At 34.5% G+C, this 18,951-nt stretch overlaps 1 protein-coding gene across 3 annotated transcripts; it reads left to right on the plus strand.

Moving 5' to 3' along the window:
- Positions 1–5,868: 5,868 nt before the first annotated feature.
- On the plus strand, positions 5,869–17,167 carry LOC112707756 (dynamin-2B). 3 transcript variants are annotated; one of them, XM_025759694.3, is made up of 22 exons: positions 5,869–6,521; positions 6,640–6,690; positions 6,790–6,910; positions 7,048–7,140; positions 7,566–7,627; positions 7,721–7,838; positions 7,988–8,330; positions 8,939–9,086; positions 9,554–9,655; positions 9,748–9,867; positions 10,990–11,073; positions 11,248–11,375; positions 11,677–11,764; positions 11,873–12,026; positions 13,196–13,272; positions 14,038–14,094; positions 14,333–14,477; positions 14,571–14,722; positions 15,296–15,409; positions 15,503–15,570; positions 15,936–16,105; positions 16,459–17,167. In XM_025759694.3, the coding sequence occupies exons 1-22, from the start codon at positions 6,381–6,383 to the stop codon at positions 16,686–16,688; spliced, it is 2,766 nt and encodes a 921-aa protein (XP_025615479.1). In that variant the 5' UTR covers positions 5,869–6,380; the 3' UTR covers positions 16,689–17,167. The 3 variants fall into 3 exon arrangements, 2 of the variants coding, with proteins under 2 accessions (XP_025615479.1, XP_072057591.1); XR_011864896.1 differs by having other exon boundaries at positions 5,970–6,521; positions 14,840–15,409; XM_072201490.1 differs by having other exon boundaries at positions 6,031–6,521; positions 6,610–6,690.
- The last annotated feature ends 1,784 nt before the right edge of the window (positions 17,168–18,951 follow it).

The following is an 18,951-nucleotide window of genomic DNA, read 5'->3' on the forward strand; positions in this document are numbered from 1 at the left end:
TAACATGCAATACCTGAAGGTTATGAACAGTATTACAATAAAACCATAAGCCAGGATCCTTTTTCATATGATTATGCTTATCATGAATATCACGGAGAAAATAATCAGCCTTTGAACTTTCAAATTGAAATTACACAAGTTAGTCATAATAAGTCTCACATTAATAATGATGTTCAAATAAATGATGACACTGCACAAAACAATATACGTGATGATACTGCACATAATGATATAAATAGCACACATACACAAATAGTGACAACTCGTGCACCCTTAACTCAAACACACAAAAACCAATCCATGCACTCACATGCCTTGTACCAAGAAGGTCTAATAGAATTAGACAACCTTCATCCAATCTTAAAGACTATAAGTGCTAGAATCTCACCACCAACAACAATAGCTCAACCATGAATCACTTCAGTAGGTATTATTTATCTAACACTAAATCAATTGCAACCATCTACACCCATAATTTATTCTACACGTTCCAATATACTGAAATTGCAACAATGGAGTTCTTCACTAGAAACAACCAAGCATCTAAGCAAGATTCATTGCATCTAAAATTAGAAGGAACAGAAACAGTAAACCATCTATAATTAGGATGAAAAACTAATTCATCAATACATATATCAGCAGATACACAATACAACTGACCATCCACACACTTAACTAACAATTAAAATAACTATGGGTCATGTCAAATATCACTAACAATCGAATACCAGGAGCACATCTTTCAACTACAAGCATACCAAACATCAAGGAAAACTAGTTTCACACAATTCATCAAGTAGAGAGCTCCAGATATTGTTTTCTTCCTTCACTAGAGGGCATGCCAATAAATGATTCACAAAAAAGCTATTCACTTCAGGCAAGTCTGACATGAGCATATAGAATTGAAATTTTTATTTAATAATCAATAATCATACAAAAACCAAAAGATAAAATAAGCGTGTTCATTATAAACTGTTGAATGACATAATAAACAAGACCGTTTAGAAATTATAAGATGCACCAAAGACACAATTATGGTTTCAGTCCTCTTCCTAGCACAAGATTCAGCGACGGCACTTAGCTGTTCATCAGTAGGTTGGAACAAAGATGATAGGTACATGTTTCAGGCGGAATCTTGGAAGCCATCCAACAACGCAACAAATACAAACATATAGAAAGCGGACACCGTGATATCAAGTTGTATAAACCAACATGCATGTTGTGAGAATTATTATATAAGGAAAACTAAACAAAGGGGATTCACCTAATAGTAGGTTAACACGCTTGATTTGTTTAGAGCCTGAACTTGAGATAGAATGGTTGTTTTACGGCTTCCTGCGGCACAAAAAAAATTAATACTGTGTATTTATCCGGCTCATGTAGCTGGAAGCAGGATTTAAGTATATTAATGCATATAAAGTCAAGCTTGTTTTGCACAAAACAACATGATACAAAGATGCCTCGCAAAGCCACCAACACATTCCTTGGTCCATGTAGCAAACATTACCTTGTTAGAGCATACTAACTTTAATTTCTTCGCTCAGGTCTAAAAATCAGGGGGTCCAGGCTTGAGAACAAAATTCTTTTAGTGTTATTACATATCAATATCATAAAGAGAGGTTAATTGTTTGGTTACAGTGACAAGAGAAACATATTTGGTAGCAAAAATTGACCAATCTTTATCAAAATTTCAAGACTAAACATCCATTATCATACTAAAGTAACCATCCGTGATAATGTCAACGAAGATCCAACAATGGTCAACCAAGAAAACGTCAAATTAAATGCACATGGTCCACACAGATACACACCAAAAAAAGGAAAAAAATTAATTTAAAATGATATGAAACCAAAAGGAACAAACTTTTTCATACTTTTCCTGCGCTAAAGTTAAATCAACATGAATTGCAACAACGTAAATGAACTACCTAGCCCACAATCTCCGGGATGCTACCATGGCACCCAAAGCTTTCTCACCATGGTTAAACGCTCATATAATCAACAAAATCTATCTCTAACACAACATGCAACAGCAATAAGCATTCAAAAAATGAACAACTACAGATACTAACAGATACTTCGAGAACGCGGCTGATTACCGCGGATCGGATGTTCAGCTGGTCGGCGATGGCATTGCCCACGCGAGTAAAACTGCTAGAATGCTCCTTTCGGTCGTGAGCGCTCCTCTGCCTTCAGCTCTGACCGAAGGCACAGCGCGGACGGTTTCCGGGTCGGTGACGGCAGGGTGTTCAGCCGCCGCTCTCCCTTCGGCGCTGATCAGAGGCGGGGCACGGACTTCCTCGGGCGATGAAGGCGGGCTGTTCTCCACGTCCTCGGGCGGTCACGGCGTGGTTCTCTTGACGGCCTCGGGCGATGACGGTGGGGTCTTCTCGACGGCCACGGTTGGTTGGCGTTTGCGGCGCTGCGGAGTCTTCCTTGCAAAACGGCGCTGAGGGGTCTTCTTGGTTCTGTTCAACAAATGCAAGGTTAATTGATTGGGAGTGAAACGGCCTCAATCTCCTTTATTAGGATTTTGGGGAAAAAATATAATTAAATATAATTTTGTGGTATGGTTAACTAAACATCTATAAAAGATTAGGGTTATTAATGGGTTAATTTATCCTATTAAACTAAATTGGGCCTTATAAAACGGTCCATTGTAGCCATTGTAGACATATTTCATTGTCTCCCTAGCGTTATCCTTTTTAGTTTTTTTAAAATTGTGAGAAAAAATAAAATTGGAGGATCCGATATCTCTATTTTAAATTTTTTAAAAACAAGAATCAGAGGGTCAAATTTTAAAAATCAAAGAATCTAAATTCTATATCCTAGAAATTGGATAGTCCGTACTTTCCAAAAATCGGAAAATTCAATTTTTGTCCCCCAAATCAAACGACGTCATATTTGAGAATAACATCCTAGCCACCTATAATTCAAAAAGAGAAATGCACTATCAAAATTTATTGTTTTTGGATATCACTTAGAATCAACTCGATTTCTTTAGAGCTTGTTTGAAAACTATTTAAATGTGAGAAAATAATTCTATTTTCCTAAAAAATAGAATTCATTTTTATTTGAAACTCAATTTTATGGTTTGAAATGACTATATCATATTAATAAAATGGAAATCAATTCTTTAGTTTAGAATAACTCTTATATGGATTAAATTTTCTTCTTTTATAATTTTATCTCTAATAAAATTATTTGATTAAACATCTACTTATTATTAAAATATATAAACAGAAATATTTTTGATATTTGACATATTAAGCTTGTTTGGTATGAGAATTGATTTCAAAATCATATTTCTTTTGATCTAATTTGTAGATGAGAAAAAAAGTGTGGATTAGAATTCTCAAATAAATTCAAGTTTTTTTTATTTGTTCTAAATAAAAAAAAATAATTTTTGAGTAAATTTTAATTTATAAGTTTCTAAAAAAGTTCTTATTCTAGTTTCTTTACATGGTGTTTAGAAATTTCGAATTCAATTTCAGTGTTTGAAACAAAAGTAATTAAATTAGTTTAGATGAAATTCAATTTAATTCCTTTTTTTTTTTTGTTAAAATCAATTCCAACCCAAATAGGTCTAATTAGGAATTCCATTCTATTGGGATTTCAATTAAAATGTCTAAAATGTTCTTATAATCTAGTTACTTATTCTAAACTTTTCACTCACTTCCTTACAACGCCTCATTCATTTTAACAAATACTTTCTCTTTTCTCATCACCTTCAGGTATTCATCCAAGCAAATTCAGATATTCTCTACATCCAAGCAATTTTAACATCAAAATTCATCCAAGCAATTTTAGATCACGCGTTTTTTTTCGTTTTCTTCTCTCCTCGCGTTGCTGCTTATTCTTCTTCTTCTTCTTCTTCTTCTTCTTAATATCGTCGTTATCGTTATCATCGTTATTGTTATTGTCATTGTTGCATTTTTGCCATGTTGATAATGTTGCCTGATCCAAAATTAATTTTAGATGTGTTCCTGTTCACGATTCAGTTTTGTTTGTGTGCTTATTTTCGAACTGAGTTTATATGTCCCGATCATTATGTAATTTCGGTTCATTTTTTAGTTAATTGTGTCGCAATTGTTATGTAATTTCGGTTCATTTCTAAGTTAATTGTATTGCAGTTCATTATGTAATTTTGGTTCATTTATGAGTTAATTGTGTCATAATCATTATATAATTTCGGTTCGTTTCTGAGTGAATTAAGGTGCATTTGGACTCGTTGTCCTGCACAATTCAAAATTCTTTTTCCTCATCTTCTATTATTTTTCTTCTTCTTTTTAATCTGTTTCTTCTTCATCTTTACCTTCTTATTTTATTTTTTCAAAATTTTTTTATTTACTCTCTTGAGAAAAATAAAACCAAGAAAAAGAAAAGAAAATATCAAACAAAAAAAGAAGAAATATATTAATGATGTTGTCTGATCCAAAATTGATTTTGGATGTATTTTTGTTCATGATTCAGTCTTGTTTGTGTGCTTATTTTCGAACTAAGTTTATGTGTCGCAATCATTATGGTAAAATTTGGTTCATTTTTGAATTAATTGTGTCGCAATTGCTATGTAATTTTGGTTCATGTCTGAGTTAAATGTGTAGCAATCCATTATTTCGGTTCATTTCTGAGTTAATTATGTCGTAATCATTATAAAATTTCGGTTTATTTCTGAGTGAATTAAGATGCATTTGGACTCTTTGTCTTGCACAATTCAAAACTCCTTCTCCTCTTTGTCATCATCTTTTGCTGCTGCTTCTTCTTCTTCTTTTTCATATTTTTCTTCTTCATCTTCTCCTTCTTTTTTATTTTCTTATAGTTCTTCTTGTTTCACTCTCTTTAGAGGAACAAAACAAAAAAAGAGAAGAAAATATCAAACAAAAAAGAAGAAAAAATATATTAATGACGTTGTTTGATGTAAAATTGATTTTGAATGTGTTTTTTGTTCATGATTCAGTCTTATTTGTGTACTTGTTTTTCGAACTGGGTTTATGTATCGCAATCATGATAGTAAATTTCGATTCATTTCTGAGTTAATTGTGTCACAATTGTTATGTAATTTCAGTTCATTTTTTAGTTAATTGTGTCGCAGTTTATTATGTAATTTAGGTTCATTTCTGAGTTAATTGTGTCACAATTATTATATAATTTCGGTTCATTTTTTAGTCAATTAAGATATATTTGGACTTGTTCTCATGCACAATTCAAAATTCTTTCTTCTCTTCCTCCTTCACTTTCTATAGCAGCAACAAAAGAATGATAATGAGAAGAAAACAAGCGAAGAAGGAGAAGGATCTTCGCGAAGAAGGAAAAAGAGATAGAAAAGAAAAAATAGCAGAAGAAGGAGAAGGAGAAAGAAAAGGAAGAGGAAGAATGTAAAGAAAAAGAAGATGACAACAATAACGTAAATAATGCATGCGTCTGTAATCACGCTCTTTTTAATGAGAATAATTTTTATTGGTATTAAATCTACTTACTTGGATTTGGGTGACAATATTATTTGGATATGTAGTAGATCTAGAACAAATTTTAGTTGAAAATTTTTTTAGTTAAAACTTAAAAGATACAAGGTTTTAATTGAGTTATACAATTTAATAAATAAGTATATTTATTATTTAAATATGATGGTATATTAATAAAGTATAAATTGTCCACTGTAAAATTTTAATTTATTTGATAAATATGAAATTCAATTCAATTTTATAATTTTATTCATTTTTTTAAATATTAAAATTCAATTTAATTTTATATTATTAAAATTTTTAAATAAATTATTAACTTTTAATCTAATTTATTTTATATTTTTAAATATTAATAACTAATTGATAACCAAAATCAATAAATTTTGATAAACATCTAATATTTTTCATCCAACAAATCATCTTTGTCAACCTAATTCCAAAAATGAAAAGTGCTTGGGATGTAGTGTAGTTTTTATTTTTTTTCTTCACGGACTGAAGTTTATGTCTAGAGTTAAAAGTTAAAAACAGAACACAATTCAAAATAAAACGACGTCACAAAGACGACTGAGAAGTCCGACACCGAGACAACCATTTCAAAACGCGGACGCTTAGAGAGAGAGAGAGAGAGAGAGAGAGAGAGAGAGAGAGAGAGAGAGAGCGACTGCGTACTTTTTTGAATTTTCAGAGAATCTACCTTCAATTTATTTAGTTAGAAGAGGCAAACCCCAAGTTCCCTGAAATCTTACAGAGAGGGAGAAGACTCAGAGATCTGAGCGGAAAACGTCTTCGCAGATCGCAAACTAGGGTTCGATCTCGATCTCGATCTCGATCGATCCCTAAATATATAACCGCAAGTGTTCGATTCTGATTTCAAAGGGTCTTTACTTTGTTTTAACCTTGGGTGCTTTCGAGTGATCGATGGCTGCGATCGAGGACTTGTCGGAGCTGGCCGATTCGATGCGCCAAGCGGCGGCGCTACTCGCCGACGAAGACGTCGACGACGCTTCATCTTCTAGAAGGCCCTCCACTTTCCTCAACGTCGTAGCACTCGGCAATGTTGTGAGTACCAAAAAAGAGAACTTCATATTCCTCTAGCAGCTATGTTTTTTCTTTCTTCTGAATACCACGTTGTTTTATCTTCTCTCAGCGTGTGTGCGCTCATGTTCCAATTTTGTAGGGTGCTGGTAAATCCGCTGTATTGAACAGTTTGATTGGGCATCCCGTATTGGTAAGCTCGAATTCTCACGCTCTCTTCGATCCCTTACCTATTATTGTAAAATTGAACTGAAGTTGGAGCTGGTTCTTACTTTTATTTAATTTTTTTCAGCCTACTGGTGAAAATGGAGCTACGCGTGCTCCTATATGCATTGATCTTCAGCGAGACACTGCTTTGAGTAGCAAATCCATTATATTGCAGATCGACAATAAGTCCCAGCAAGTCTCCGCAAGTTAGTTGCTCTTCTCTTCTCTCGTTTTGTGTTTTCGTTGCTTGATTTTTGAACGTCACCGTTTTTGCTCTTAGTCATATGAACACAAGTTTCTGATCTGTACAGATTTGGGGTTTTACTTGTTTTCACTGCTGCAGGTGCTTTGAGGCATTCTTTGCAGGATAGACTGAGTAAGGGCTCTTCTGGCAAGAGCCGAGATCAGATACATTTGAAGCTGCGGACGAGTACAGGTTTGGTGATCTGGCATTTGTGATTATTGTTGGTTGCTATGTGCTGTTATTTTAGAACTAGTGAAATAAAAGTTCATTGGTTTGGCAACTGTGATGGTAATATGCATAGCTCTGTGCTAACATTGGAAATTTGGTTCAGTGTGATTTGTTTTGAGATTGATGTAGCTTTCTGAAAATTCAAAGTTTCTTGGTGTTGCATGCAATGTCTGCGTACTTAATTGTGGTATCAGATAACTACTGGTAGTTGGCTTGTATGAGATTTTGAACCTGCTGCATCAATTTTCCTTCTTTTTTCTTTTTGGTGGTGGTTTTTTTTTTGGGGGGGGGGGGGGGGGGGGGAGTGTTTCTAGTGTGCCGTTATCCTCCTTCTTCCCTTTTAGTTTGTTCTGCATCTTAACACTCTTTGTAATGCCTTTCCATCCCAGCACCACCTCTGAAGTTGCTTGATTTACCTGGGTTGGATCAGCGCATCATGGATGATTCAATGGTAATGGATGGCCTCATTTGCTAATTGCTTCTGTAATTTATTTCATCTGGCAGTGTTGATATTCTTATGTTGCTTACTTTGTTCAATGTATAGATTAGTGAATATGCGGAGCACAATGATGCCATTTTGCTTGTTATTATACCTGCATCTCAAGCACCTGAAGTCGCATCTTCTCGAGCCCTGAGAGTTGCAAAGGAATATGATGGAGAAGGTGTACTATTTGCACTTTCCCTGTTTAAGAGTATTGCTACATAGCAATTTGTGGAATTATGCTCCTTAAAACTTTTTCATTCTTTTTACAATTTTTGGTTTGCTGTTGATACCAATAGTACACTCAATAAGTAAATTAATTTAACATAGGTACCAGAACCATTGGTGTTATTAGTAAAATAGATCAAGCTGCAAATGATCAGAAGTCACTGGCTGCAGTTCAAGCACTCCTATTGAATCAGGGTCCTGCAAAAGCATCAGATATTCCATGGGTTGCTTTGATTGGTCAATCAGTTTCAATAGCTACAGCACAGTCTGGATCTGCTGGTGCTGAAAACTCTTTAGAAACTGCTTGGAGAGCGGAGAGTGAAAGCCTCAAGTCCATACTGACTGGAGCTCCGCAAAATAAGCTTGGAAGGATAGCTTTAGTGGATGCTCTAGCACAGCAGATTCAGAATCGTATGCGGCTTCGGCTCCCTAACCTTCTTTCCGGGTAATTTCCATGTGGTACAACATGAAATTTTCTTATTGAATATCCTATTTTATTGGTTCTTGATTTTACTGGAACCTAAGCTTGACTTTTACAATAAAATTGATGTTTGTTGTTTATTGCCATATATGTGAAGTCATAATCTTTTTTTAGTAACTTCTTTATTTTGTTTACAATCTGTATAACTGTCTAAAGCTAAATGATTTGTGATTTTTAGAAGTTATTGATGAGGATTGGATTGCTTAAAAAATGAAACTTAAATTATTCTTTTTGTTGTAGTTGCAATAGCCAGTGTATGTTTGCCTTTTTATAGACATGATTTGAGTTCTCTGATTTGTACTTATTGCTTCTGATATCTGGTGGAAATTTTTGTAACCTTTTGAGCAATCTCCCTCCTACTTGTGAGATGTTCACTAGACAATGTCCAAACTCTAAAATAGTATTAAAATCCACTCACATAACTACCTTGGCGATTATGTGATTGGTGTTCTTGTTATTAGGGAAAACATTGACCGCGTAATTGCTTTCTACAAATAAATTTCACATTTGCAAATGTCAGTTATTAGAAAGTGAACTCCATTAATATGTTTTGTATGATATAATGTTAAAAGGTTACAAGGGAAGTCTCAGATAGTTCAGGATGAATTGGCAAGGCTTGGTGAGTCATTGGTCTCCACTTCAGAGGGCACACGTGCTATAGCCTTGGAACTTTGCCGTGAATTTGAGGATAGGTTTCTACAGCACATTACCACTGGTGAGGTATGTTGTCACGATTATATATTTTGTTTGAATTTGAAGTTTTGTTTTTATGTTGTATAGTATTTGTATTGCTGTTTCTGTATTGCCAAATATTTTATACCTTCATCTATTTTTTGTATGCCACAGCATATCTGCTGTCCATTGAAAAGCATTTCTGTGGGCTCAATCCTGTTTTATGAAGGTTAACATTGAGAGATTTGGGATACGAGGAAGGGGATATTTCATTAAAATGCATTCAAGAATTTCATTATCATTGTTCTACTATTCTAGTTGGAAAAGATAGTATTGTGTAGCATCCATTGATGTTATATTTGTTATTGCAAGTAGAATATATTTTAAATAATAAGCATTTAATGACAAATTGCTTCTCAATTTGTAATTTTGTATTAATGAATCTTCCTTTATTATTTTGTTTCTTTAGAAACTGAAGCATTATTCCCCAAAATTAATATAATTTTATCTGCCAGGGAGCTGGTTGGAAAGTAGTTGCTTGTTTTGAGGGAAGATTTCCTGATAGAATGAAGCAATTACCTCTAGATAGACATTTCGATATCAACAATGTAAAGAGGGTAAGATTGAAAACTGTTTTTTAATCCCTGTGTTCTATTCTTTTACTTTTTTGGGTTTGTTGCTCACTGCGACAATTTCTCTCTGGTATCAGATTGTGTTAGAAGCAGATGGTTATCAGCCATATCTTATTTCACCTGAAAAGGGATTGAGATCTCTAATTAAAGGGGTCTTGGAGCTTGCAAAAGAACCATCACGTCTTTGCGTGGAGGAGGTATATTTGTTTAATTATGTGTAGAATATGTACAATGAATTTGAGTTGCGAATAATTTGAGGCATTTTCCTATAAGGATAAAGTATACTTTTTGTTTCTTTTTTCGAGAAGTTTCAAAAATACTCCGACTGTTTAGAATAAGTTTCAATTATACTTCCTACCTTTAATTTTTTTATAGTAGTGGTCAATTCTTCTTTTCTTCCCCCCCCCCCAAAAAAAACACCCAAAACAAATGTACACATCGTCATCATTCATTAATCAAACACCCTTCTTTTTTCACCACCACACCATTCACCCCCCACCCTTACCCCTCCATTGCCACTTGCATTGCATCCACCTCCCATCAACAAGCCTGAAAATCTCGTCTACACTCTTCAACCCCATGTTGGCACACGTTTCTTCAATATCAATGGAGTCTGACATGGTAAGCAAGTGGTCAATTTTGGTTATGAGGTGTGGGATGGTTTGGGAGATGTGTTCAATGAGTGTGGGTAAAGAAGGGATAGGGACAAAAATGTGAATTTGGCAGGGTAGGTTGGTGGGGGCATGATGGTCTTGATGGCGATGACAGTGCAATTGATGTGGCCAACCTGGAGGGAGCGGGTGTTGATGACTTTGATGGCATTCGGGTTGTAAGCATTGGAGGAGGGCTACCATCTCACTCCGTTGGCGGTGTTAGAGTAGTATAGGTGTCGATGGTGTTGACGTTGGTAAAGCCTTGAAGGTGAGGGTCGTTGTCTTCAAGAGAGGGGGGGTGTCATCTCCCAAGTCCAATGCGAGACTGTTCTTCCAAATGCCAATCCTATTTTCCAGGGTGAGACTTTTTTTTTTTTGGGGGGGGGGGGGAATGGTGGGATGAGGGTGTAGAACGAGAATTGATGATGATGTGTATATGGAGGGGTAAAATTGGAAAAAGAATATTTGACCACTTGTTGACTACCAAAATATTATCAATAGTCGTATATTGAAATTTATTTTAGATGTCTGGGACAAAATTGAATCAAATTAAATGTTAGGGGTCCGGAACAAATATATTTTATCCATGTTATACATAGCACTAGATGAAATTCTTCACCTCTGTTTTCTACCTACTAACGAAGATTCCATGGCCTTATGCTCTAGGTGCATCGTGTCTTGCTAGATATTGTTTCAGCTTCTGCCAATGCTACACCTGGTTTAGGAAGATACCCACCTTTCAAGAGGGAGGTATGGCACTTCATTGTTCCATTCCTACTTCATATTTTTGTTTTACATGTCACGGTTAATTTGATATACTTTTTGGTTCCTCTATTCTTTTCTTCCCTTCTGAACTCTGTCCTGTCATATGGAGTGGACTTCCCCTTTCAATTTTAAATAACCCTGAAATACCTTTTTTCAAAGGTTGTGGCAATTGCTACGGCTGCACTAGAAGGGTTTAAAAATGAAGCAAAGAAAATGGTGGTTGCACTTGTTGATATGGAGCGTGCATTTGTGCCACCCCAGCATTTCATTCGTTTGGTACAACGGAGGTAAATTGGATACAATGGCCCTTTTTTTTTGTGTGTGTGTGGATACAGATTCTCTCCTCCTTCAGGGAGTATCTGCTCCCTGTGCTATCTTTCTCTGTTATTTGCATTTTTCGCCACACCATGATAACATGGGAAAGGACAGGATTCTGAATATATCAGCTACCTGTCTAACACTGTAAATTTTACATGTCTGTATTTCAAGAAACAAAAATTTAACCATCATATTTTTTCGCCCCTTGCATATAAAATATTCTTGGTATCTTCGTAATTTATATCTATTAATTGTCCTCATTTACCTTAGGATGGAAAGACAACGCCGTGAGGAAGAACTTAAGGGGGGTCGATCCTCAAAAAAGGGGCAAGATGGAGAACAATCTATTCTTAACCGGGTTAGTGGGCTCTAAATCAATCTTGATAATAGTATAGGATGGATTGTTATTTTGCAATTCTGATTGTGCTTTGTTGGATTAATTCTGTTACTTGTTAACTTATTTTAGGCCAGTAGTCCTCAAACTGGTGGAAGCATGAAATCAATGAAGGATGAGAAGAAGGACAAAGAGAAGGAAAAGGACAAATCAGGACAGGGAGAGAAAGAAGGGCAAGAAGGCTCTGGTTTGAAGACTGCAGGTCCTGAAGGAGAAATAACTGCAGGTTTGTTTCATGCTTTATGCTACTAGAAACATCCTCCTGTTCCAAACTCTGAAACATTTTATAAGTTCCTGTGTTGTTTGCATTTTGTAAATCCCAAAAGCAAGTTCTGAAAAATGAAAATGAGTTTGTATAGTGTTCAACGTGTGTGTTTTGTTTTTCCTGCAACTGACTATTCTTCCAGCAACTAAAGGTACTTGTAGGTGCTCTTGGATTTACTATTCATTTCTAGGAGGTACTTTCAAGATAGGATCTCAACTATTATTTCTATATTAACAAATAAAAGTAATTTTGTTCTATCGCTTTTTGAACAAGAAGCATTCTCTTGACGTAACCTAACCAAACACATAAATTATTTCAACTTTCTCAAAGCCTTCCAACTGAATTCGTAAAGTACTTCCCTAGGTTGTTGAAAGAAACATGCTCTAAGTAGTTGTGTGTAGGAAACTTCCTCAAATTTGATAGAATGACATCTTCCCTGTTTAGTAGATCTACCAATTATGTAAAAGTCATATGCTGTATATTTAAGTGATGATTTTTTGTAAACATGTTTTAATGGAGTTTATATTGTAGGAGCTTAAATGTCTATATTCTTTCATAGGTTTTGCTATCTAGGGCACTCTAAAGGATTTAAAAGTGCTAAGTGTTTTGTAAATGTTGATACAGTCACTTAAAAATTTTATTTTTCTATAAAGTATCTTCAATTTATTGTTCCTTAAAGAGTGCCTTAGGGCACTTAGCAATATATTTATTTTTAAAATGTGGCTGCTTATAGTTAATAGTTTCATCTCTGGATGAGCAATAAAAAAGAAAAAGTAAGATGTCCATATGATTATTCTACCTGAATTTGTTTGGTTCAATATAAATGCGATTCAATTTATCTGGTTGATTTATAGGTTTAGAAGATTTTGATCTGATGTGTATAATTTTGAATCCCGTGAACCAATGTTAATATCATAAAATACAGTGTATTTGTGGCAATTGGCAAGTTATCCAAGATACTTTTCCCCTTAAAAATGTCTTGTTAATTGTAGTTAGAATAATCTTTTTTCAATGATCCCCCCTTGCATGCATTCTGGCTTTGTTATTAAAGTTTCTCACTTTCTGATATTTCTTTTTTTTTTTAAAATCCAGAGTGTGTTGAAATGTTGAATCTTATACATTGTTTTCAGGGTATTTGTTAAAGAAAAGTGCCAAAACTAATGGTTGGAGCAGGCGATGGTTTGTTCTAAATGAGAAGACAGGAAAGGTTTGTACCTGCTGGCTCCATTGATTGAATTATTCTGTGTTATCTTGTTGATATGCAGGTCGTTTGAATATTGCCCACTTGAACCTGACTAAACGTAGTAACAATTTTCTGCATCTTCACAAAATTCTGCCTATTTCTTCTTGAAATTTGTTTCTAACCAGATAAGCCTTTTGTTGAAAACATAAAAGGTTTTCCTAGATGTTCTAATATACACATCTAGGATGACTCATTCTTGACTTAATATGGCATTGAGTTCACAATAGCTAATACCTTCCCCAAGAAGTATAGGAGCATCTTGAGGCTTCTAAAAATATTGCTAATTATATTCTAAGTTTTCCCACTCTTATTCCTTAAATCTTAATGAAATTCTTATTTATATAAATCTTAAATGGAATTTGTGTACTAACTCGGTACTTGAGAAAAACTAGAATATCAAGTTAGTAAGATTGAGAAGTACCATTAAACCATTACATTGGAGTGCACCACCCTAAATGTAATGGGATTTGATCCTTAAGTATATTTAGATCTGGATACCATGATTGATATTGGTGTTTAGATAGAAAAGAAAAGGATTATGGAAATCTTCGAAAAATGTGATAGGATTATGACTTAAGGGATATAGTGCCAAGCTCTGCCTCCTATTTAATTATTTATTTATTATTCATGTATTTTGATTCTTAATATTTTCAAACATTTATCATGTTTTTCAATGTGTTACATCTTGTTATTTTTTATTTTATTATACTTCAACTTTTCACTTTACAGCTTGGGTACACCAAAAAACAAGAGGAAAGGCATTTTCGTGGTGTTGTTACGTTAGAGGTATGTAGTGCTATTATTACTTCTGCACATTCATCATTTCTAAGCACCACAACTTACTACTGTGTCAGGGTGCGTATATTTTACTATGGGCATATTCTTACCCTTATCTATATAATTATGGAAGGATATAGTGATGTTAGCCTGTGGGAAGTAGAGAGTTAAGCATAACCAATAGTTTTCATAAGCTTACAATTGCTTTTTATTTTTATGATGTCATTTAATTTAAATTGCCCTGCAGGAGTGTAACATTGAAGAGGCATCAGATGAAGATGATCCGCCGTCTAAAAGTTCAAAGGACAAGAAATCCAATGCAGCTGATTCTAGCAAAGTCACCCTTGTATTTAAAATCACTAGTAGAGTTCCATATAAAACTGTTCTGAAAAGTAATTCCTCCTGTCCTATAGCTGTCAACAATATATTCATATCTGAAAATCTTATTGAAACAGTTTAATTATGATATGTTTGTACTCTTGCAGCCCACAGTGCTGTTGTTTTGAAGGCTGAAAGTGCTGCTGATAAGGTTGAATGGATTAATAAGATAAGCCAAGTTATAAAAGCTAAGGGAGGACAAATAAGATTGCCATCCGAGGGTGGATCTATGAGGCATAGCCACTCTGATGGTTCCTTGGTGAGTAAGTTCTGGAATATGCTGTAAAATGATTGAGTGCTTGATAAGCCACCTTGCCATAAAACATGTTCTGTTGAATTAAGATGATGAATTGAAACTAACCGATACAAAAATAAGGATTCATGCCTGCAAATGGATGAGTGGAGAAGTGATTGGATGACAGCAGCAAACTCATTAACGTTTACATTTCCAAAACTGATAACATGGTCTGGACTCTGGAGAAAGGGTGGAGAGCAGAATTTGCTAAATAAAGAAACTGACTAACTTGACACACTGGGTTTGGGTTTTGGTAAACTATTTCTTCCCAGATGCCATGCTACCTGACATGACCAACTCTAACATTCCATGCTCCTGAGTCTAATCTATTTCAAATCAAGAATTATTTTATTTGTAAATTTGTTCATTTCTGACTAAAATTTGCAACAAACTTTTCAGTATAGAACTTCAGAGAAGGATGGGCAGAAGCAAGGGTTTGGATAACACATATTTTGGAATTAAATTACTGAATAAATGCCAATCCTCAAACTGTGATTATTGACTGGCTACTATTATGTTTGTTATGTCCCATCTCAGGAAACAATGGCCCGAAGACCTGCTGACCCAGAGGAAGAACTACGATGGATGTCTCAAGAAGTTCGTGGCTATGTTGAAGCAGTTTTAAACAGTTTAGCTGCTAATGTTCCAAAAGTGAGCTTTTGTCTTACCATATTATATTTGGTGGATCCTCTCGGATTTGTCAATATTAATGCTTGATGCAAATTCTGGATGATTGTTTCGCAGGCTGTTGTCCTCTGCCAAGTTGAGAAAGCCAAAGAAGACATGCTGAATCAATTATATAGTTCTGTCAGGTACAGAAATATTTTAATGCTTTCACATTTGTTTTTCTTTCCTAACATTAATTCATCCCCTGTTGTTTGTCAGTTTTGTTCCTACAAATCTTTGAAGGGATGTCATTTAAAAAAAAAAAAAATCTGATGATCCCCCCTTTGTGGTTCCTCTATGTTTTAGTTAAATTCAACTTTGAAAATAATGTAAATATCATGAAGTATTTCTTTTCAATTCCTGAAAATGATTTATCTCTGTTTTTCTTTGCTTGCATCTCTTTCACTCTTTCTCATGTGGGTGTTGCAATTCTGTATTCAACAATGATTTTATAATTATTGCTGTTTTGACTTCACCTGCACTAAACTTTTTAAGTATCTTTCATGATTAGTGCTCAAAGTACTGCTAGGATTGAGCAGTTGCTTCTAGAAGATCAAAATGTCAAGAGCAGGCGAGAGCGCTACCAGAAACAATCTTCACTTCTGTCAAAATTGACAAGGCAACTGAGTATTCATGACAATCGAGCAGCTGCTGCCTCAAGTTGGTCAAATGGTAGTGCAGGTGTGTCTGCCATCTTCTAAATGGATTACATGTTTGATTTGTGGTCAACTGGTAAACTTTTTAAGTGCGACATCCTTGGGGTTTTTTCAAGTGCCCAAAATTGCCACTTTTTGGTTTGGATGCTATCAAGAATTTGCTTGCTGAATCATGGATTCTGACATAGAATTCACTTTCTTGAATGTTTTGCTAGTGGACTGGTTACCTATGTTACTTTGTAAATTGCATCTTGCACCTTAAGAGAATCCAACTCCTAGGCCTATTTTCTATTGAAACCAAATCCGTTCTGCTTTACAATCTCCCTATTTTGACTAATCACTACTTTTTCATTTTTTGCTCTGGTTTTTGGTTTACAGATAGTAGTCCTAGTCCAAGAAGCAATGGTCCAGGTGATGACTGGAGATCAGCCTTTGATGCAGCTGCCAATGGCCCTGTTAGCCGAAGTGGTTCACTGAGATCAGCATCCAATGGTCATATTGATCCTGTACAAAATGGTGATGTAAACTCTGGTGCAAACTCTGGCAGTCGACGGACACCTAATCGACTACCTCCTGCTCCTCCAGGTTCTTCCGGATACAGAGTTTAACAAATGGCTGACTGGCCACCACTTGACCATACGATTCGTGTTTTGATACATTTTTGGAGGGTGAGACTGCTCTCGCCCCATTCATACCTTTGAGGGTTAAGGTCACAATTCTTTGTTTCTGCAGGATAATTTAGGTCGAGAAATGTGTGTACATAGAAGACTATAGCTTATTTAGTGTATGTTTTTGGGTCTTGTCTCAATTTCTTGAAGCTTGGCATCAGGGTGGACTTGAATGCATCGGTCATGTTTCTCTACTCAATATTCTTTCTTTTCTCTTTCATTGCTTTTATTAATTAGCCGTTTTTTTAAAAGAAATTTAGTTGAGAATGCACTTATTTTTTGGATGAACAAACTGTATTATTATGCTTGTAATTACTAAAATGATACCCTGTCTCGGATTCGTTTAAACGACCACTGTATGCATTATTCTAAATTTCTAATACAATGGGGATGATCTGTTTCCCGGTTCTTCATCTTTATTTTTGGTATTTTTGTTTGTCTAGTAAACCACCAAAATAACACCCAAAAGATTTGATTTGGACAAATGGACTTTTAAAAGACTGCAGTGCCGAATGTCATTTTATTAAGAGAATTTCTTTGGTGAAGAGTTATGTTTGATGAAGAGTGAATATTGTAGTTATATTTTGAAAGTAGTGTATTGTACATGATGTCTTTAATTTTGTATTTTTTTTTCTATTGCAAAAGGTGTAATCTTTACTCTTCGCCCAATATTCATCTTCACCATTGCATTATGCTTTTATTAAACATCTATAATCTTCTAGGGGTTAATGGATTTCTTTTGAGGCTTTATTTGTGTTGGAATCTTTACGATGATTTCTGGGGGTTTATTTTCTTTTCGATTTTGATCACGTTTTCATTGTGATCTGATCAGATGCAGCACCATGATATCAGGGGTTGCATTGCCAATGACACATGAATGAAATGGTACTGACGTCACTTCAATTGCAACGTATATATATATATTTTTTTTGGACGTTAACATATAGATGGTTAAAATAGTGCATTTGATGAAGTGATTTGAAGGATCTTGTTTAAAAGGTCTTGTTCTTTGGGTCAGGATGATATATGATTCAGATGGACGACGGCAATTGATGACATATTATTGATAAGTCAATGTTAAAATTGAAGTACTTATTTATAATTAGATGATGATCATATGGTATTCCAATCAAATGTTTCCACCAAGTATCGTTTTGTTAGTATGTGCTTGGTCTAGGTACGGTCGTACACTATTTCTCTCCTTTTAGCGTTGTTTCATCTTGAGAAGGGAAATATAAACTAATGTCCATTCTTACTTGCCTGTGCTTGAAGGGGTTTGGGCTTTGTCATTGACTGTTTCTTCGATACCCTTTGTGCTCATTGCCAGCATGCTTCTTTTGCCTAATCACAGAGGGTCCAAGTTCAAACTCCAAGTCTCCAATGATTATGGAGATCCCCTTTCTATATCAACTATCAATCTTGGAAAGTGAGATCAATGTTTACCGTTTTGTCCTTAATCTTTTATTGTAGTGGTTAAAAGCAAGCTCAAAAGGTTCACAACCATGCTATACCAACAATGAAAGCAACTGATTGCTTATAAGAATTCATTCCTGACCAATAAATAAATAAAATAAAGGAAAAAGTGAATTTATTGGATGGTGTAAGTCACATTTAGCGTAAGTGGATTCCTCCTATGTATGAGTTAGGATTGAATAATATTGATATTAATTTAAACAAAATCAGACTGTATATAAATGTTAATAGGAGATATATATTTTACCAATTTAAATATTAATTTACAATAGAATATAGTGAAAATTATCTATGCCAGATTTTATTAAAATTAAATATCATTAAATATGTAGTCGAAGAATTTTTTATTTACGTATTTTGAGTTAATATATTACGTTGTGATCAATTTTGAATTGACAAAAAATGTGTTATAGGTATAACAAAAAATTGTATACTCAAGACTAGTGTTCAATCCAACTTTTATTAACTAACTACATTTCAAACTTGCTAAGATATAAAAATAACGAATAAACTAAACTAGTGTTTGTTAATGAAGTTTCTTTTTATACTTCGCTTTTGTTTCTTAGGTGGCCTTCGCAAAAATAAGGTCATTAGCAAAACATGTGCAAATAGTAAACAATTTGAAATTAAATATTTTTTTAAAGTAAAAAAATTCAACACAACAAAGTGGAACAAAGAAAAAAAAAAAAACTCATAACACTACAATAACAATTTATAGCCATTTCAAATA

Source organism: Arachis hypogaea, chromosome 8, assembly GCF_003086295.3.
Source record: "Arachis hypogaea cultivar Tifrunner chromosome 8, arahy.Tifrunner.gnm2.J5K5, whole genome shotgun sequence".
Classification (NCBI taxonomy): Eukaryota; Viridiplantae; Streptophyta; class Magnoliopsida; order Fabales; family Fabaceae; genus Arachis; species Arachis hypogaea.

Bases quoted from the DNA above. Each gene is read 5' to 3' on its own strand.
- LOC112707756 (XM_025759694.3), top strand. From the start codon at position 6,381: ATGGCTGCGATCGAGGACTTGTCGGAGCTGGCCGATTCGATGCGCCAA. The intron at 6,691-6,789 runs GTAAGCTCGAAT...AATTTTTTTCAG, and splicing joins TGATTGGGCATCCCGTATTG to CCTACTGGTGAAAATGGAGC. The intron at 12,027-13,195 runs GTTTGTTTCATG...CATTGTTTTCAG, and splicing joins TGAAGGAGAAATAACTGCAG to GGTATTTGTTAAAGAAAAGT.